This window comes from Arvicola amphibius, chromosome 5, assembly GCF_903992535.2.
Source record: "Arvicola amphibius chromosome 5, mArvAmp1.2, whole genome shotgun sequence".
Classification (NCBI taxonomy): Eukaryota; Metazoa; Chordata; class Mammalia; order Rodentia; family Cricetidae; genus Arvicola; species Arvicola amphibius.
This window is the reverse complement of record NC_052051.1, coordinates 26,985,321-27,006,958: the sequence shown is the minus strand read 5'-3', so window position 1 is coordinate 27,006,958 and position 21,638 is coordinate 26,985,321. Positions and strand designations below refer to the sequence as shown.

Sequence of the window (21,638 nt, the reverse complement as noted above, 5' to 3'; positions counted from 1 at the left end):
ACAGTTCTGCCAGCCGTAGGGCGCTCCGTTGGCAGTATTCTTTTCATGCTCGAAACATCCCAACTCATCTCTCTTTTGACTTTCAAAGTTTCTGATGGGAAACCTCATCTTCCTGAAGATCCCTTGAGCAATCACTTTTCACAAGCTGATTTTAAGGTTTTTCTGTCTTCATCTTTCAAAAATTCAACTTAAGGGGCTGGAGAGATGGCGCAGTGGTGGAGAGCCTGGTTCCCCTTGCACAGGCCTGGGTTCGGTTCCCAGCATCTACATGCTGGCTCACAGCCATGCGTAACTTCAGCTCCAAGGCATCTGATGCCCTCTTCTGACCTCTTTGCATTTCTGTGGGCAGCATTGTTTTGGCTGCTTTTTCTCTCCTCTTCCATTTCCTCTGATTTTGAAATTTATTTTATTTTATATTGCGTTTCTCTTTTTAATTTTGATGAGAGTAATGAGAGCAAAAACCGTGGGTCAGGTGATCACATTTAAGTGAGTGCTCACCAAATGGCCACATCTTATCCAGCCCAGTGACTTTGGAGATGTTCCCACCTTCTTTCTGTTACAGCAACGAACCATCATCGAAGTACTAACTTTTGTTTAACTCTTTTTTGGGGATAAATCCCAGAGGGGACCATAATGCCAGCATCTTTAACATCTCATGGCCCTTTCTTTCCTTGTATTTCTTGTTAGTGTAGCCCTCTCCGTAGGCTGTGTTCATGCAGATTGTAATGTCCAGTTGGCAACACAGGTCTTGTTATCCTTAGGTGTCATCTAGAATGAGGATAGGATAAAGCAAGGAATGGCTACTATGGACACAAAGCTCCTGTCTGGAGAAGGCCCATGGTTTGCAGGAAATGGGAGGTTTGTGGGTAACAGTACCACCATGACTGCAGAAAGCAAGGGACAGGTTGTGTAGACAGGGAGGGGCTTAGAGTGACATTTAATCACTGGACATTAACAGGGGACATCTGTCACTGCCTTTCAGTAAGGAAGCTATGCCTGCAGCCCTGGGATGACAATATGTTCCAGGCTTCATAATCGCTCAGGGAAAAAAACCACTTCTGCAGAGGGCTCTGTCAGCGTTTGCTGCAAATCCTTCTAGTTTATTACAGAAATCCCGGGCAAATCCTTCAGTGAGCAGACTTTCTATTAACACAAAGCTGCTAAGTGAAAAACAAAATGAACAGCAGAAAACTTAAGCCAGATCCCAAATAATCACACATCGGCCCCAGGACCACCAGCCAGGAGAGATTTACTTCAGAGCTCTGACTGGTGCTCTTGACGAGCATGACACGGGAGCCTGTGGAGGTGGCCAGGTGACTAAGAGTATATGCTGCTCTTGTAGAACACCTGGGTTCAATTCCCAGCACTTCATAAGGCAGCTCACAAGTGCCTGCGACTCCAGATGCAGCAAATATTCTCTTCCGGTCTCCATGGGCACCATACACACATTCATACATAGATCCATAAAAGTGAACAAAGGAAGGCCTGGCAAAGCTCTAGTCTTGGCCAAATGGCCCTGGGCTCCCTTGTCCTTCCTGATCGTCTCTGTATCTAGTTCCTGTGTTTACTCTTGAAAAGGAGACTTTAGTGGGATGCCCATCCTTCAGTAGCATCTGGAAGGTATTAGAGGAGGGTGCTCCAGAGCTTAGTCTCCCCCATGAGCAACTGTAGGTCCATAGGTCACAAGGATATTTTGCAGATATGGTCTTTATTTATGTGAGTGTATAATATGTCTCTCTGTGGATATGTTGTATGTATGCAGGTACCTATGGAGGCTGGAGGAGGCTGTCAGATTCCTTGAAGTTGGAATTACAGGTTGTTGTGACTGTCCAATTTGAGTGCTGGAAACTGAATTCAGGATTCTTTGGAAGAACAGGATGTGCTCTTGACTACTGAGCCATCTCTCAGCCCACCAGAAGGAAAATCTAAGCGCATTTTCTTTGTGTAGCTATCACCAAGATACTTGGGAGAACAAGCAGCTGAACAAACCGAGGAGAGCACGTGTAGTAGGGGTAAGTTCTCAGTTTGTCTATTGTTATATTCTTTTTTGGTGTTAGGGACAGGACTCTGTGTGAGTTAGGCACACATTCTTCCACTTTAGCTGAATCCCCTGCCCTCTATCTCACACATTCATAAGCAACCATTTTTTCCTGAAGAGAGAAATGCTGTCCCTGACTTTTGTGGAAAGAATATTGAAACTCTATAAAACAGATTTAGAATGAGGCTCCGGGAATGGAGGTCAGTTCTGGAGCATTGCTTAGCACGTCTGAGGCTTTTGGTCCAATATTCTAGCACTACTACTAATAATAATGATAAAAATAAAATCATCTGGAGTGCTGTACAATTATAGTGACTTTTTTTTTGGCTCTGTCACACTGGGGCAGGAGTGGCGGGATGTGCCACAGTTGGTGCTCTTAGCAGAAGCCATTAGCATCACAGTGTGAGCCAGGATCAAAGTCTCACTCCCACCAGCAGAACATAAGTTGAATCCACGTGCAGGATTAATATCTTCCTAAGGTATAGTGTAGGGACCAATTCTCTGAGAAAAACGGCTTCATTTAGCAGGATTAGTTCTCTCGCTTATCTGTGGAGAGGCTGAGATAAATGCGCCACATACGTCACTGGCCGGTCAGTCCTTGTATGCACGCATTCGTGGGTATCTGCCTGCCTGCTCATCCAGCAGGATGCTGTTCACCAAGTATTGCAAGATGACACATAAAACTAGGAATAGATTGGATATATTAGGCTTCGTTCAGAACTGCCAGAAGCATTTCTAAAGTGCATATATTTATATTTTGCTTCATTTTCCATGGTTTCATTCCTTGAACAGTTCAGTATCTCTAGCAGGTCTTAGATATGTGTTAAAGAAGATCCTTCTAAGACAAAAGAAAGCAGGTCTTAGATATGTGTTAGAGAAGATCCATCTAAGACAAAGGAAAGCAGGTCTTAGGTATGTGTTAAAGAAGGTCCATCTAAGTCAAAGGAAAGCAGGGCTTAGCTATGTGTTAGAGAAGGTCCATTTAAGTCAAAGGAAAGCAGGTCTTAGGTATGTGTTAGAAAAGGTCCATCTAAGTCGAAGGAAAGCAGGTGCTGATGGGTCCGAGAAACACCCTTGGTGCTGCGCATTCTCAAAATGAACATCTATAAAAACTTACTAAGGCTCTAAACGCAGATTAAAGCCCAGCAGGATGGCTCAAGGGGCAAAGTCAGCAACCAGATGCCCTAAGTTCAATCCCCAGGGCCCATGTGGTAGAAGGAGAGAACAGACTCCTGCAAGTTGTCTTCCGACCTCCACATGAACACGGTGGTATGAGCACGCACCCCCCCCCCCCCGGCACACAAAATGAATAAATTTAATGGAATATTCATTTTTAGGAACTTACTAAGAGCTTGCATTTTGACTTTTCCTTTAACTTTTTTGTATTAATGTGTGGGGAACTTGACATTTGTCTGTGAGAGCTGATCGTCAAGCCTTAGGCTGCTGAAGGATTGACCCAATCCCAAAGAACAAGGGGGAAGAATAACACCCACAGATGACCTCTGGCTTCCATGTGCAAATGCACACGGACATATAGGTTCACATGAACACACTTGTACACAAAGACACAGCTATTTAAGTGAAGTTGTCTGAGAGAAGCTATGTCCAGGCCCATTTACTTCATTATTATCAGATCTTAATAGCTCATGAAAAATGAAAAGAAAGATTGCAGGAGGCCGACAGCTGTCAGGCTAGCAGTGCGCAGCATATACCTGCACATGTGGACCTGACTCTAACCGTCTATGTCAAGGAGCTAGGTTCCCCTAGCTCTTTTATTTCAGTCTCTCCAGACCTTTTCTTATTCCTGCTGCAGCCTACTTGCAGGAGCATTTCCTCCCACCTCACCTCCATCCCCTGGGGACTCTGCCTCCTGGTGCAGACCCAGGGTCCCCTTAGCTCTTTCCCACTGAGCTTACAGAGTAAGCAGTGCCTGCACCCCCTCCAGCCACCAGTAGGGGGTGAGCAAGAATTTATAGGGCGCAGCTGAGACTATAGTTTCCTGCCACCAGAGTGGACATGGGAGCAGGAAACCCAGAGATGTTTTTCTTTAGACCCTGTCTCTCCCACATCCCCTGCCCCATCCCCTTTCCCGGAACCTTCTCTGGCACATGCTCAGGTGACAGAGTGAACACCAGCAACTGCCAGGCCCCTCAGAGGAAATGTTTGATTTTAGGCCTGATGGGACACTTTCGGAGGAGCAGCAGATGGTTCATAGAGCCAGGGCTCTCCTAGTCCCAGAGTCTGAGCCCCATTCCCACAGGTGTCCTCTGGGTACTCTCCTAGCCTATGACACACAAGCAATGTAATGTCACTCACAGGTCAAAGGCTCTCAGGCCAGGAGCACATGTGGGAAAGACAGAGAAGTCTCTTTTGGCCCCTCATCTGTTCTTCAGTCTCTCAAGCCTTAATCAGTGTCCACCAGTGAAGGCTTAAATCACAAAACAATCCCACACCAGTTTGGAATTATGATTAATAAAAGGGTTATTTATTTAAGGGGAAAAAACTTACAGATCACCATCCCAGACAACAGCCCTCTGCACAATCAGGAACGAAGTCTAACAGCCAGGAGAGAGAGAGAGAGAGAGAGAGAGAGAGAGAGAGAGAGAGAGAGAGAGAGAGAGAGAGAGAGAGAGAGAGAGCATGCACGTGCAACTACTGCTGCTTTTTAAAGCAAAAGAGACTGCGCCCAAGTGGACTGGTATTTTAAAGGCTATTAGCTGAGGGAGCGGAAGTAGCTCCCGCAGCACACCAGTCCCAATACTCCCGACTCTCTAGGCTCCAACACATCGTGACATCTCATTCTGCGTCTCGAGAAAGCCAGGACAGAGATGATCAGGACAGGACTGCTTTAGGCTCTCCACATGGACTGGCCCCAGAGCCTCTGCTTTCGCAGACAGAGCACCCACCCTTCCTTCCATTCCAGGCATTTACTGTGCTCTGGTTGTCATGCTGAAGATGGGTCTGACATCCGCACGGTTCTGAATGAACCCATCAGCTTCCTCCAGCACAATTTTGTCACATCCTAGCGCAAACAGGATCCCCCAAAGAGACGAGCAGATACAATGCACTCAATGCTTACAGTACATAGTATGACTTCAACCAAACGCTCCCTCACTCCAGAGGCAAGGGTGGCTGGGCATGGAGTGTGCTCTATGGTGAAGAATAATCAGAATACTCAGAGATAGAGCGGGAAGGAGAAGGGTCTCAACACAGCTTCTGCAGGCCTGGTTTTATCCCATTGTTCCATGTGTTACATTTGCTGTCCCATCCCACGAGCTAGTTCCCTTCTGCTTCCGTTAGTTCCGGTTGGCCCTGGCACTTCCAGACAGAGACTCTTTGACAATTTATGTGTATGAAAACATTTGTTTTGCTCCTTTTCGGTTGTTTTTGTTTTTGAGACAAGGTCTCATGCAACACAGGCTTGTTTCAAACGCTGTAGCCAAGAATGACCGTGCGCTCCTGATCCCCTCGTCTGCATCCCCAGATCAATGAGATTACAGTGTGTGCTACCATGCCTGATTTACATGGTGCTTGACATAGAACCCAGAACCTCATGCATGCAAGACAAGTTCTGTATAAACCATTTCCAGCCCCTTGTTTTCCATTTTTAAGATAATTGTGAATGGACTAAACGGAATCGCCCCTAGAAATGCTGGATAAATATGCTTTTTTAAAGTCACCATTTGTCTTGTGACATCTAAAGGGAATTTCCAGGACCCAGAATGAAGGTGAAAACCAGGGTGGTGAGAGGAACTGAGAGCAGGCTCTTCTTTTTGTTCCTTGCCAGCTTTGGGAACTATATTTTGTCCTTTTATTTTAAGAATGTGAACAGAAAGTACAGAGAGTTCCCATATACACACTGAGACCTCCTGCCATTAAAATCTTTCATGATTTTTGTATTGATCAAGACCACACTGTGGGGAGGCTGTTGAATTATGGAGCCTGAGGCTGGACAGCCGCACTCGGTCATTTAGTTGTTGCTTCCCCACAACACACAACAGTTTCACTGCACAGGAAGAGCCTCCTTATGTCGCCTGTTCATCTCTGCCTCCTACTGATCCCCTGGCAACCGTAGCTTTGCCTCTTCTGGAATGTCAAATGTGAAATCACACAGTATGTAGCTTTACTGAGTAATGGCATTTAAGATTTCTCCCTGTCTTTTCATTTTCATTTCCTTTTTTTTTTTCAGGGTCTCTCTATGTAGCCCTGGCTGTCCTAGAATTTATGTATGTAAATCAGATGGTCTTTATTTGTTCATTGTTTGTTTTTGTTTTTGAGACAGGGTTTCTTTGTGTAGCCCTGCTTGGAACTCATCTTGTAGACCAGAATGGTCTTGAATTCACATCGATCCACCTGGCTCTGCCTCCCAAGTGCTGGGATTGAAGGCATGGTCCACTATGCCTGGCTCTTTTCTTTTTCCAGAGATTTATTTATTTATTATGTATGCAGTGTTCTGCCTGCATTCATGTTTACAGGCCAGAAGAGGGCACCAGAACTCATTATGGATGGTTGTGAGTGACCATGTGGTTGCTGGGAATTAAACTCAGATTCTTTGGAAGAGTAGCCAGTGCTCTCAATCTCTGAGCCATCTCTTCAGCCCCGTTTTTTTTTTTTTTAATTTTAATTTTTTTATTTTTTGGTTTTCCAAGACAGAGTTTCTCTGTAGCTTTGGAGCTTGTCCTGGAACTAGCTCTTATAGACCAGGCTGGTCTTGAACTCACAGAGATCCATCCGCCTCTGCCTCCCAAGTGCTGGGATTAAAGGCATGCACCACTACTGTCCAGCTTTGCCTGGCTCTTTTTATTGTTTTGATAATAGAACAATATTTCACTGCCTGCTTGTAGTATAATTTGTATATTTCTCAATGGATGGACCAGGTTGATTGCTTCTAACACTGGATTATTATATTTAAAAAACCTGCTATGAATATTCATATTGTGAGAGCATGCTCACCAATGCAAGTGAGTAAATACCAAAAAATATGATTGCCACATCATATGATAAGATCATGTGTAGTTTTGAAATAAATGGACACACTGCCTTTAAATGTTCTTTGTATATATCAGATACAAGTTTTTAAACAGATCTGTGTTTTGTAAATATTGTCTCCAAATCTGTAGCTTGTTCTCTCATTATGTCGTTCATAGACTGCATAGTCTATACAGATTTTCTAAACATATTTAATGCTAATTTACCCACACTTCTGATTTTGCCCTACCCTCAAATTCCCCAATTATTCCCTTTCTCCATCTCTAATCTACTTCTACTATACCCCTTTCCTTATCCACCCCACCATGGACCCCTTTGGTTTCTTGGCTTCTCCAGGAACTCCAGTTTAAATACACAAATCTAAAAGATTGAAAACTTTGATTTACAGATGAGAGAAAACACGTGACATTTGTCTTTCTGGGTCTGAACTACCTCACTAAGTATGTTTGTTGCATCCACGTACCTGCAAATTTTACAATTTCTTTTATCTTTACAGGTGAATAGCATTCTATTATGTATATGCCTCACGGTTTCATTATCATAGCTGTTGTGAATAGCCGTGAACATAGGTGAGCAAGGATCTCTGAAAATATAGAATTCTTTGGATGCATATGCCCAGGAGGAGAATAGCTGGTCCTTTGTATGGTTTCTATTCTTTTCAATTTGTTGAACCATGTCTTACAATCCAGAATAGGTCTATCTTGGAAATGTCCCATGTAATCTTCTCTTTGTGTTTATGTGTGTGCATTCTTGCTGTTTTTCAGGCATTACCCACTTTAAAAAAAATTTTTTTTTTGAGACAAGATCATTCACTGGCCTGGAATTCACCAAGCAGGCTAGGCTGGTTTCAGTAAGCTCCAGGGACCTGCTTGCTTCTACCTTCCCAATGCTGGAATTATAAACATGTTCCTCTGTTCCTGGCTTTTTACATGGGAACTGAGCATTTGAACTCAGGTCCTCCTGTTTGTGTGGTAGTCACTTTACCAACTGAGCCATTTCCCCAACACCCCAAATCTCCAAATCTGTTATGTTTTTTAAAAGATTTATTTATTTTTAAAAATTCTCCCCCACCCTAGGTCTCTGTGGGGTGGTTGGGGTTTGTGCACATAAATGCTGGGGGCTGAAGAGGCCAAAGGCATTGGCTACCCCAGTGCTGGAGTTATAGGAGGTTGTAATCCACGTGACATGGGGGTTGGGAACCAAATTTAGGTCCTGTGTAGGCAGGGTAAACTGTTAACGGTCCATAGTCCCAGCAGGAACAGTCCTACCAAGACCTTGGGGACAGTCCTACCAAGACTCTGCAGAGACAGAGTAGAGTGCACTGCACATGTTTGTGGTAGAACAGAGTGTGTATAATCCACTTATGTTGTGCTGTGAACCAGGGCTTTTCAGAACTGTAGAATGGATTGGGCGCCAATCTGTAGATGGAGCAGCGGGGCTGTGTCCCGCCATCCGGCTAGCTTTACCCAAAATAATTACACGGAAACTGTATTCTTTTAAAACACTGCCTGGCCCATAGTTTTTGCCTCTTATTGGCTAATTCTCACATCTTCCTTTAACCCATATTTAGTAATCTGTGTAGCACCACGAGGTGTGGCTTACCAGGAGAGATCTTAACCTGCATCCATCTCGGAGAGGAGAAGCATGGAGACTCACTATGGCGACTGCCTGAAGCGTCTCCCCAACTCTTTCCCAGAATTCTGTTCTGTCTACTCCGCCTACCTAATTTTCTGTTCTCTTAAAGGGCCAAGGCAGTTTTCTTTATTAATTAACCAATGAAAGTAACATAAACAGATAACTCTCCTCCATCACAGAACATACTAATTCTTTGCACGTGTGGCTAGCTAGCAAGGTAGACTCAGAGCAAAGAGAATCCCCTGGAAAAGATAAGAAGCTGAGGTGTGGGACTGGGAGACTAAGGAGGGTAGGCAAACCGACCACAGAAAGGAACAGGAACAGGAAAAATAGCTCTTCTACAACTTTTTTGTTTGTTTGGTTTTGTTTTGTTTTTTAATATTTATTTATTTATTTATTGTGTATACAATATTCTGTCTGTGTGTATGCCTGCTGGCCAGAAGAGGGCACCAGACCTCATTACAGATGGTTGTGAGCCACCATGTGGTTGCTGGGAATTGAACTCAGGACCTTTGGAAGAGCAGGCAATGCTCTTAACCTCTGAGCCATCTCTCCAGCCCTTGGTTTTGTTTTTGAGACAGGTTTTTACTCTATAGCCCAGGTGACCTCCTGGCCTCCATCAGAGTTGTGATTTTCCTGGCTCAGCATTCCAAATGCTGGAATCACAGGCAGGAGCCAATATACTGGGCTCTAACAGCATCTAAGAAGGGGCAGAGAAGCATGTTCTATCCCACTCCTGTTACATCTGAAGTTTTTGTATAGCTAGCCAGGCCAGCAGCAGTTCTGAAAAGATGGGAAGTAGTGTCTGTGGACCAGCCTCAATCGTCCCAGCCCTAGCCTAGTTCTGTGAAACGCTGTAATGCATCTAAACTGGGCAAGCAGGAGAAGCGGTGGACGGGCACGTTTGTGGCTGGCATCAGAGAAGGTCTGGAAACATTCCCTGAAAATAGTGAGAGGAAAAACTTTGATTAGTTAAATCCTAGATAATCCTGGCTGATGAAGGCGGATCTGGACTCCTTAACCGATTTAGGGTTCCAAAGAGGGTGGCAGAGGCAGCAGACACTGGCCCTAGATCTGCTCATGGTGAGAGGAGTCCAAGAGGAGTCCGCACCAGGCTGCCAAAGCATCAAGACGAGGTGCAGACCTTCCTGTCCATGTCTTTATCTGCCTGGACATAGGGTGGACATACAGTGTGGGTAGACAGAGCTGCCTCCTGTGCCCGGTCTCTTAAATTACTGGAAGTGATTTCCTACACTTTGAAGGTCATTTGTGTAAGCACTTCCTCCTCTCTTGCTCCTGAGTCTCCATCCTTTGGCGCCAGCTGCAGCTGTGAGGGTGTAGTGACACAGGTTCCTTAGCAGGAAGGCGACCATGAAAACCAAATTCTCTTCTTATTTTGTGTGTTGGAGGGGATCATGTGTGCTAGGGGTGCACATGCGAGAGTCGGAGGACGGTTTGAGAGAGTGGCTTCTCTCCCTCCACTACATGATTCTGGACTCCTTGGGTGGTCTGGCCTTTATCCTCTGAGCCATCTTGAAGGCCCCATGAAAGGATTCCTTGTTATCACTTTCCCTTGCCAGTAAAGTGCCCAAAGAACCAGCTTTCTTACCAGAGTCCCTGCCAATTGGGAAACAAGCAGCATTGGGGTGCCCCTGTCCAGGAGTAACGGGACCCTTAAGCCTTCCTAAGTCAGGCTCTACCTCACTTTCCCTATTTCTCTTCTCATGTTCCATGAGACCATTTGATTTATATGAGTAACCTCTCATCTGCCAAGTGGGTTTATTAGGTAAGATCTTTCTCAGGGGGTGAAAATCAGATGTGCTCTGGGCTGTTCCCAGTGGCTGAGCCCAGACATTCCTCCCATCCCCAACCTTTTGGTTTCTTTGTATCTCTGGCATCCACTCGGGGTGTGGGGAGTCTGTCATCCAGAGGGCAACCTTAGAGCTGAACCTTTGCTATAGGCTCTAGGCGAGGTCTCTGGAGCCTCTTCTACTTGCTGGTGACCATGGCTGAATCACCTACCCCAGCTACAGACCATTGGGTATCTTAACTGCGAGCCCAAATCCGAATTTACAAAGGACCACGCGGGGCTCTGTATCTCTGATGTCTTCCCCTAAATTCAAAGGTGAATTTTTGGGCAACATTCCAGCAGAACTGAAAAGACCCTCCTCACCCCGCCCCCCTCCTCGCCCGCGAGCAACTCAGGACAATTATTGTGAAGGAAAGTTATAGGTTTGCTAATCCAGCAGAACAGCTTGGAAGGGAGATTTGGGTCTTCCTTTAATAATGGAAAGTTAATGCGCAGCCTCTTGTTATTGTCTTTCTTAGAGCCCCTTGTTTAATCCTCTGGCTTAGTGGTGGCGCCCCTCGCACAGCGAAGACGACCAGCAAGGGAGACGTGCTGGGCTGGGCTCTGGCCCGGTTCCTCGGGGAGGGGGAGGAAGCCGCGCCGTGCCCCGTAGGTCTCTAAAAGTTGTGGCTCGCTGTCTTGGCGGTATCAGATTGTTTGGAAACCAGGAGATTTTGAGAAGCGCCTGAGAGCAGGACCCCAAGAGAGGATGGGCGTCTGGGCTGGAGGCTGAGCCAGGAGTGGCTGGCTCACGTGCTTTAATTAGCTCTAATTTCAACAAATATGGACTTCCTACTTGCCAATCAGATTGTCTTTGGATAATCATAAAACCTGACAGCAATTTGTTAGTCTCAGTGAGGAGCCCCAGTAGACGGCCCTGTTTACCTCACGCTCCCCACCTGTTTAGGATTGCTGAATTAAATGCCAGTGCACCGGTATACTAAAACAATATCCATTGCTTACAAGAAATTAACATTTTTCTGGGTTGCGCGTATTTTTGTTAATCTGCCCACGGTTTTAGCCCTCCTATTCCACATCTGCCTCTCCTCCTCTCTCCTCTTTTCGTAGCTGCTGTGAATTTGCGAATTTGTTGCATTCTCCTCTCCAGCCCTTGGGGATCTAGCGAGGGAAGGGTTTGGTTGGAGGGAGAGTTGTGGGTCTTGAGTTAAATACAAAATGTCAGTTTCTTTGCTGCAGGGGTTTTCAGGCTGAGCGCTGGAGTTGAACAGGCGGGCCAGCGTGGTTTGGTAGTGAGGGGGATGTGGTTGGGAACCCGCCCAAGGCCTTATAGGGCGGTTGGGCCTGTGAGAAGGTTTCAGAAGACCGGGAGTGTCTGGAAGGGAGCTCATCAGGATGGATGTGGAACTTGTGGTTTTCATGGAGTGGGCAGACAACACACTCCTCGTTGCTCACTTTACCTTTCCTTCCAGAGCATGGGGGTGGGGTGGGTAAGGGACAGCTGGAGAGAGAAATGAGGTGACTAGGAGGACCTCAGTTGGGAGGCCAACAACTCAGGGGAAGGGAGCTGGTGGCGTCTGCACCTCGCTGGTGGGAGCCTGGATGAGTCTGCTCCCTGATTGGTGCCTTCTGGGCAGTCTAGGTCTCAGGGACAGCCTACCCAGCATAAAAGGCTTCGCCTGAGCTAGCCTCTTCTGCACAGGTGACTGGGAGGGACTCGACTCCCCTCTCCTGGCGCCTGGCCTAGAGAGCTGAGAAGCATGACTGGACGGGACGTACTTTCGGATGGGCGCTCTAAGAGTAGAGCCCTGGCGCCAGGCTGTCCCACCGGCTCTCGCCTTCGAAGCTTCGCCATCAACGACTTGCTGGGTTTGGAAGCGGACTTGCCTACTCCAGCGGGGCCCGAGTTAGGATCCAGCTGTGAAACTGCAGGGGAGCCCGCGGGGCCCGGGCCAGCACTCTGCGGTTCTTGCCCTGCCCGCGGGGCTCTTCCGCTGGGGCTGGGCCTCTTCTGCGGCTTCGGGGCGCAATCCCCCTCCGCGGTCGCTGCTCGTGCGCGCTGCCTGCTTCTCGCCGATCTGAGGCTTCTTCCACCCGCGGGACCCGAGCCTGCCGTCGTCCAGAGCCCCGTCCGCCCGTCGCCTGCGATCGGCCGCCAGCAGCGCAGCGAGAGCGTCTCCACGTCGGGTAATTTGAGGCAACACTTGCCCACCCTAATTCAGAAGCACCAGTGTAATGCTTGGTCGTCCTTTGAGACACCTTAGATCTCGAGAGATTGGAATCCCAAAGAGAACCCAGTCCCGACAAGGGGACCCGCTGTGTCTCCTGCTGTTGCTGGTCTCCAAACCCTTGCCTTTCCTCCCAAGCCTTATTCCCGCAGGTAGTGGGGACAGTCACCATGGGTTCCGATGGATCCTGTGTCCAGACCAGCAGCCGCCTTTCTCTCAGCGCTTAGAACGCGTCTTTGAGAGGCTAGTGGCTAGGAAGACCAGGGGTCTGTTTGTCTATCCTTAAGGCAGAATCGACCGAACTGACCGGTAGTTGAAGAGGTCTTGGTGTCAGCGGGAACTCTTGGCTTCTCCTGGAAGGGAGTTCCGGGTATCCAACCATTCTCTCTCTTCCCCTCATTTTTTTTTTTCCACTCATGTTTTGTTCGGAGTTCACCTATTTTTCTCAGGAAAAAAAATCTTGGATTGTGGGGCAAGAAAAGGAACCTAAGACATTCATTCCACAGGGCAAAAAGCTGGGAGACTGGAGATGTGACGGGGAGGGGGACAGAATAATGCGGGAAAACCGACCGCGGACCTAGCGAAACTCCTGCAGAGCAGTACCCGGCTGGGTAGGTAGAGTGGAGTGTGGTGAGCAAAGACCGGCCGGTCTCTGGGGCTCTCAACCGGAAACGGGTCCATCGCATACTCCTCGCCTCTCTGCAGTGTGAAAGGAGCCCCTCATTTGTTGTGCCGTTAAGATCCAAAGGCTATCTTCACAGGGTGACTTCTCCAAATAGTAACAAAAGGAAAGGTAAAAATGCAAGTAAATTTTATCCTGAATGGGCATTTCATGCAGAAAACAGCATCATGTGACTGGTGGGAAATTCTGTCGCCTTAAAAAGCAAAAAGACACAGTTGACGTTGACTTAAATACTAGATTGTCAATCCAATATATGCAAATATTATCATTTCCATGTAACCAATATAAGACAATTATGCTTTGGGGGATATTAAGTTTCCCAAACTGACAAAGTGTTTTATATCTGCCGCAAGTCTTAGTAGACACTTCTCATGCATTTCCTCACCCCAAGTATCCAGTGGCTTCCGGACACTCCACAGCACAGCATAGAATATTATAATCCAGGGATGCCATTTTGTGGTGATAGCATGGATACAGAAATTTACGATCTTTCATTGCTTTTGACTTTATTCATTTACAAGATATTTTGGGGGCAATTCTACTTTTGAATGATGAGTCTGATAATAGTTTGGCTTCTAGCTTTCCTTACCCTGAGAGCTTTTGCTATGTTGAATACAGGCAGAGAACTGAATAGTCGAATGGTATTGTTTCCAAGGAAACCTATACATCACTAGAACATGTATGTCGTGCACGCAAAAGCTTCCTGGGAGCATCAGGGCAGGGTGAGCTCTGACAAAGATTCTGATGTCCCGAATCTCAGAAATGTCCACATGGACATTGAGGGGAACTGAGAGGCAGCTAGAGCAGGGTGGACTGCCAGCTGCGGACTCTGGTTAGCAAAGACAGCAAGTAGCCAAGTAGCCCTGGCTTTCCAGAATGTGAAGTTTAGATCCCGACTTCATCACTGCAACTTGACCTTTTGTGACCTGGCAGGGCAGCAATATCAGCTGCCTTTGTCCTTTTATCTTATGTGGAATTATAAAAATAAAGCAGACAGCATCTGGAAGTGAGAATTGCTCTCTTTGTTTGTGCATATCACTAAATACATTCTTGTTTTGCTATTTTTTTTTTTCCTTTTGAGACAGGGTTTTTCTGTGTAGCTTTGGAACCTGTGCTGGAACTCGTTCTGTAGACCAGGCTGGCCTCAAACTCATAGAGACCCACCTGTCTCTGCCTCCCAAGTGCTGGGATTAAAGGCGTGGGCTACCACCTCCCGGTTTACTAAGTATATTCTTAACACACAATGTTAACCTTCACATTTAAAATGTAGCAAAATATATAGCTCAAAATATTCACATTCTCAGAGAGTTCTCTTCTTGTCTCAATAGATGGGGACAGTCCATCTGAAGAAAAGAGTGATCTGAAGATGCCTTCTGCCCCGGGCAAGAGGAAGAAGCGGAGGCACAGGTATGGGTCCAGGCTTCTTGGCCTGTCTTTCCTCAGATGGACACGACTCTACTGTCTTTGAGAACAGCGTCTAAGAGTGCATAGAGAGCCCAGCAGTCCTCTGGTGGCCAGTGAAAACCACACATCTATCTTCAAAGTTGACATTCTCAGAAGGCTATGGGGAAATCTGTACAGTTCTGAAGACATAGGTTGGTAAGTGGGTTTTCTCCTTCTGGCATATCTCATGTGTAATTCTGGCTCTCTACAGGACAGTTTTCACTGCCCATCAACTAGAAGAACTGGAGAAGGCATTTGGTGAGGCTCACTACCCTGATGTGTATGCCCGGGAAATGCTGGCTGTGAAAACGGAGCTCCCTGAAGACCGAATACAGGTGTCTAGTGGTGCCCTTTCTCGTCTAAAGACGCGGTAGAGAATGTGTCATCCCCCACACACGAACGAGCCACAGCTACTCAGGACAGCCCTGCACGGTCCTCTTCACTTGAGAGCTGAGTGGCGTAGTTAAAGGCACTAAAAGGCTCTCTCTGGCCTTTGTGCTTTTTGTTCTTCTATCATTATCTTTGACCTATCCTCAAACATTACACAATTGTGAGCCATCGAGATGGCCTAGTTGGTTAAGGCACCTGCCACCAAAATGATTTACACCTGAGTTGGATCCCTGGGACCCACCCACTTGGTAGGAGAGCACTAATTCTTGCTTGTTGCTCTCAGACAGCCGTGTGTGTGCTGTGTCACACCAGCTTCTACACGCATACACACAAAATTAATAAAAATGATGTTTAAGGAAATCAGACAATTGTGTATTGAGCTAGAAAACTTCATGAAGGCACATTAATAAACATGTTTAGCTCGCCTCTTTAGTTTTTAAAGAAATCACCATACACAGCTTGAGTAGGTGTCACAGCCTGCTCTCTATGTTACAGTGTATCAACCCTGAAAGTCTGAAGGGACCACTCACTGCCTCTGTAGACTTCCTCAACAGGATAGTCAGGAAACTTTGTTGTGGGCAGCCCCTTTATAAACACGCTGCAGGAAAGGGTTCTTTTCATTCCTTATTTTTGCTTCCTGACTCCTTAGAAAACTTGAGAGGAAGCGACTTCGGCCTTATCCCCACCGTGCTGAGTCCTTGTGGGTTTGGAGGGCTGTTGCCACGCTGGCTGGCTCACAGGCCTGGGTGGGGAATGGGCCCTTTGTAGACCCGGAGTCCCGGAGTGTGCACGCTCCTCCAGGCGTCCCTTTCAAAGGGTCTCTCCTTGAGTCCCTCCTCTGCCTCTAACCAGGTCTGGTTCCAGAACCGGAGGGCCAAGTGGCGCAAGCGAGAGAAGCGCTGGGGCGGCAGCAGCGTGATGGCTGAGTACGGACTCTATGGGGCCATGGTGCGCCATTGCATCCCACTGCCAGATTCCGTGCTCAACTCCGCGGACAGCCTGCAGGGCTCCTGTGCGCCCTGGCTTTTGGGTAAGCCGGTGGCTGAGAACCGGACCAGGGAGGTGGGCGGGGTCCTCACTGTGGACTTATGGAGCAAAGCAGGAGAGGTCTCAGGTTTAGGCCCAGTCTGAACTCCTAATTTCTCTTTAATTCCTAGCCTTAATTTTCGTTGGAAGTGTGGAGGCAGTGTGTGGGAAAGTCCTTTTAGGCTATTCACTTTGGCAAATGTAAATAGACAGGGAGACTCGCCTCGTGTTTGATGCATATGTTCGAAGAGGTTAATGCTGCTGGGAAGTTTAGAAACTAGACAATTTAGAGTGCAAGGTTAGTAGGGCCGTGCCGAGCAGGGAGAATCTAGGGCATGCCTTTCTGTTTGCACTGCGGAAATAACAGGCCAGGTCCTGGTCCTGATTTAACAAATGTGCCCTTTCTGGTGCGCTTACCCCTTCCTGATCTGTTTGGGTTCAGAGTTTGCAGGCTTGGGTCCCAAGATAATCACTACCAGAAAATTAATTAGGTGGATCATAGAGGGATTTTAGGTGGGGAAAGCTCAGCAAACAGTGTTCTGGCTATGTGCTGTGCTGGGAACGGGAGATACAGCCTAGACTTTGCCTGAGGACCAAAAAGAGTAGAGAGAAGTGGGGATGGAGAGCCAAGCCCAGTCCTCTGAAGTCACACAAATAGGGCTACTTGTTGGCACGGGACTTCAGTCACACAAGCAACTGGGTTTAGTGCTGATCTAGGGTCACTTTGTTATCCAAACAAACGTGAAATCACCGTGTCACCCAACAAAGCAATTTTGCAAGAGTGACAACTGGTGTGCAGGCCCTAGTGCTGGGAGTTAATGTCCCGGTGGCTCTCCTAGGCCCTAGAGGGACACTGACAAAGACAATTTTAGAGACAGAAGGAACAGTGATAAAAAGGAAGGAATGCACTTAATTGCTGAGTTTAAAAATATTTTTGAGCCTGGTGTGGTGACACAAGCTTTTGAGCTGAGTACCTGGGATGGAGAGGCAGGCGGATCTCTGTGAGTTTGAGGTCAGCCTGGTCTGCAAAGCAAGATCCAAGACAGTCAGGACTATATAGACAGACCCTGTCCCAAAACAAATCAACCCTTTTTGTTGTTGTTTGTTGTTGTTGTTGTTGTTTTCTGTTTTCCAGGGATGCATAGAAAGTCTACAGGGATGAAGAAACCAGAAAGTGAAGACAAGTTGGCAGGACTCTGGGGCTTCGACCACCTCAAGGAAGGTGCTAATAAGGGTCAGGATGGACTTGAAAGGGGCCCAGGCAACACGAGCCTGAACCCTGAGGACAGCTTGGAAGATGTTGCCATTGACCTGTCCAGCTCTTCTAGGCAGGAGACAAAGAAAATGTCCCCAGGGTCCAGTGCTCAGGGGTGTTCCCATGCCCCAGGGCAGCAGGTGCTCCAGCCCCCAAAGGTGGGAGCCTCATGAGACCAACAGATTGTTCCCCTCCCCCAAAACTGGATATATGCATATTTATCACCAGCAATTTTTGGGAGACAAAACCTGGCCCAAGACAAACACCTTCAGTTTGATTTTCTTCCTGAAACATCTGGATGAAAGGCAGCATTATGTCGGATACATGATGATCTAGGGAACAGTCCATTGAGTTTTATAACCTCTTGAACCAGTCAATTTGCTCTAAAATTTTGTTTCTCCGTTGTAGAATTTGAGCAGGAAAGATTTGAAATTCAAAGGCAGTTTTAGGGATGGAGTGAGACGTAGCTCAGTTGACAGTACCCACGCAGGCCTGAGGCCAATCCCCGGTGCCACATAAACCAGATGTAGGTGGCACACACCTGTAAACCCAGCACTCAGGAGGTGGACACAAGAAGTCAGATGTTCAAGAGCGTCTCAGTTTGAAGTCCACCTGGACTCTGTAAGACCCTACTGAGAGAGAGAGAGAGAGAGAGAGAGAGAGAGAGAGAGAGAGAGAGAGAGAGAGAGAGAGAATATTACTACCTACATTATTTGAGATACTGTTCAATCATTAAGAGCGCTGGTCTTACCTCTTCACTCTAAGTTAGAATATTTGGATTTGGTTTGGCTTTGTTGAGACAGGCAGGGTCTTGCTGTGCAGCCAGGCTAGCTTCAGTTTCATGATTTCCTGCCTCAGCCTCTCCAGTGCTGGGATTACAAGTGTGAATACAATTGTTTTACAAACCAGAAGTTTCTAAACAGATGAATGAATGAATGAGTGAGTGAATGAATGAATGCTGTATCACTTTTCCTGGAACCGGGCCTTAGACATTCTTGTTTTCACAGTAATTTTGTGTTCTGAGTGTCACGTGATAGGCCTTGGATATTCGATGTGTAAACTGCAAAGAAAACCATACCCCCCCCCTCCTCTGAGATCATCTGGAGCCATGTTTAGGCAACTGTTAAATATCTGAGGACTGTCTGAAGGTCAGACCTTTGGTCCTTTTGAAATTATGTTTGGAAGCACTTTAGTGACTTGATTTTATGAATGTTTCCTTTCCTGTATTTCCTTTGTCATTTATTTATTATTTAAAAATAAATTCATGGTGTATCTGACTCAAGACTATTTGCTGGTCCCTTGATGGGCTCTCCCTCCTGTCCCTTTTAACCTGGGAGCATGCACAACGGGTTGTCTTTCAGGCTCCTGTGTAGGGGACTGTGAGCCAGTGGCTCTGGCTGGGTTACCTTTTGGAGTTCATTGTCTGAATGTAGGATTGGCTGTCTGGGGTGGCTTCCTCTGCAAATTATCTCAGGAATCCATCAGCTTGAGCACACACACACACACACACACACACACACACACACACACACACACTTTCTTTGATCTATTTTTTAAATATTTATTATGTATACAATATTCTGTCTATGTGTATGTCTGTGTGTCTGTGTGTATGCACCAGACCTCATTACAGATGGTTGTGAGCCACCGTGTGGTTGCTGGGAATTGAACTCAGGACTTTTGGAAGAGCAGGCAATGCTCTTAACCTCTGAGCCATCTCTCCAGCCCCTCCACGTTAGTTCTATAGTGATGTAGAGATTGAATACTACTGACTCCATATTATAGAATGAATAAGTCTTCTCACTTTGATTTATTCTGGTTGTTACTGATCCTGCCTGAGTCCTGGGACTGAACCTTGGTGAAAACCAGAAGTCCTTCCATCCTTCTTGCCTAGAGATGGCAGCCCTTGCTCTGAGCCCTGGACCACACTCATCTGGATTCTTTTATGGCATGAGGACAGTGTGGGTGAGGGGTTCACATACATTTTTCTTTAAAAATCCAAAGCCACAGAGAAACCCTGTCTCGAAAAAAAAAAAAAAAAGAAAAAAAAGAAAAAAAAGAAAAAAATTAATTTATTATTTTTAGTTTATGTGCATATGTATTTATGTGTATTAGACATGTTCCAGAGCCCATAGAGGCCAGAGAGAGTACTGGATTCCCTGGACTTAGCGCAATAGGATGTGGTGAGCTCCTGTGGGTGCTGGTCCTCCACAAAAGCAGCTCTCACAACGGCTGAACCTTCTCTCCAGCCCTTTCTCATACACTTTTATCATGCACTGTCCTCAGATTCTTGCTCCCACCCTTCATTTAATTTATCAAAAGTTGCTTTTGAGGTAGGAATCCAGTAACAGTTGCGGATTCCCTCAGAACTGAAGCATTCCCTCCTAGAGAAGGAAGGAGGCCTTGCTTCCTGTCTAGGGATCCCGTAAAAAAAAAAAAAAAAAAAAAAAAAATGAGTAGATACCAGAAGCCCAGAAAGTTACAAAATTAACGCAGCTCCTCCGCGGGTTATGAAAACTGTAAATAGTTTCAGGGAAGCAGAGATTGTCCAGGCAGCAGGGTCTGCCTGCGCACCACAGCGGGCAGCTTCTGTGAGTCAATGCGCATGTCTGATGGGCTTTTTGCTTACAGGGCGGCGCTGACCTCGGGTCCTCCCTTGCCTGTAAGTGATCCCATAAGCTCACTGGTTCACTAAGCTAGACTTTGTTGTCAGTGACCTACTTGAAACGAATAGAAACTTGCTCACATGTTCCCAGGAAACGGGATGCCACCATGCAACTTGCATGCATCACACTTGTGAAGTATTAGCAAAGTATTAATGCTGCCCGTGAAACCTGTGCGAGATTGTGGTGGAATGTTGCTGCGTGAGCAATCCCTTCGAGGGAGAAAGAGACACAAGTAGAAAGAAAGATGCTTAAGGAACAGTGAAAATGAAATAAGTAACATTTGACAACTGGTTTCAAATAAACGTATGAACAATGGACAAATTTCTCTGGAATATTGTAAAGAAAGAGAAGATAAGTGTGAGAAAGGGGGAAAATAATATATTTGTATACACACACACACACACACACACACACACACACACACATATATATATCTTTTCTCCTTGACATGAACTTTTGCTATGTTGCCCAAGCTATTTTGATTTTCTCCGTTAAAGAGATCCTTCTGCCTCAGCCTCCTCAGTAGCTGTACCACGATTGTGCGATTGTCCAGCTAAAAATATGTTAAATGTGTAGGAAAACACTATAGCCCAGTGAGGTATCTGGGACACTGGGCCAGAGGATCTCAAGCTCTAGGCTAGCCTGGGCTGTAGAGTGAGATCTTCTTTCTTTCTTTCTTTCTTTCTTTCTTTCTTTCTTTCTTTCTTTCTTTCTTTCTTTCTTTTTTGAGACGGGCTCTCACTATGCAGCCCAATCTGTCCTAGAACTCTCTATGTAGACCAGGCTGGCCTCCAACTCACAGATATCTACCTGCTTCTGCCTCCCAAGTGCTGGGATTAAAGGCCTGGCCACGAGATCTTGTTTCAAAAAAAATAAAATCAAATCACTATTCCCAACTAAAATGACTGGTATATTCGTTAATTTGCTTTAAAAGTCAATTTTTAAAAGTCATCAAAAATGGGCCATGGAGATGTCTCAGTGGTTAAGAACCCTTGTTGCTCTTGCAGAGAACTTAGGTTCGGATCTCAGCACCCACACCAAAGCTCAGAACCATCTGTGACTCCATCCACAATGCCCTCTCCCTGCCCTTGTGGGCACGAGGCATGCACAAAGTGCACAGAGGTATCTGTAGACAACATACACACATAAATAATAATAAAATTCAAACACATAATGTTTTTATTATGGGAGACTCTACAAATGGTGCATTTTCTGAGAAAATACATATTACTAACACTGAATTGACAAAAGTACAAATAATGGGTGGTAGTTTGAATGTAATTGGCTCCCGTAAGCTATGGGGCATTATTAGGCATTATTATGGCATTATTAGGAGGTGTGGCCTTGTTGGAGGAACTGGTCACCGTGGAGGTGGCTTTGAGGTCTCATACATGCTCAAGCCACACTTACTGTCTCAGACCGTTTCCTGTTGCCTGCAAGATGTAGGACTCTTAGCTACTTCTCCAGCATCACGTCTGC

At 46.3% G+C, this 21,638-nt stretch overlaps 1 protein-coding gene across 1 annotated transcript; it reads left to right on the top strand.

The window, feature by feature from the left end:
- The first annotated feature begins 12,187 nt into the window (after positions 1–12,187).
- Vsx1 (visual system homeobox 1) lies at positions 12,188–18,711 on the top strand. Its single transcript, XM_038330852.1, has 5 exons — positions 12,188–12,656; positions 14,708–14,786; positions 15,034–15,157; positions 16,065–16,242; positions 17,374–18,711. Exons 1-5 carry the CDS (start codon positions 12,230–12,232, stop codon positions 17,664–17,666), a joined length of 1,101 nt encoding a protein of 366 aa, XP_038186780.1. The 5' UTR covers positions 12,188–12,229; the 3' UTR covers positions 17,667–18,711.
- The last annotated feature ends 2,927 nt before the right edge of the window (positions 18,712–21,638 follow it).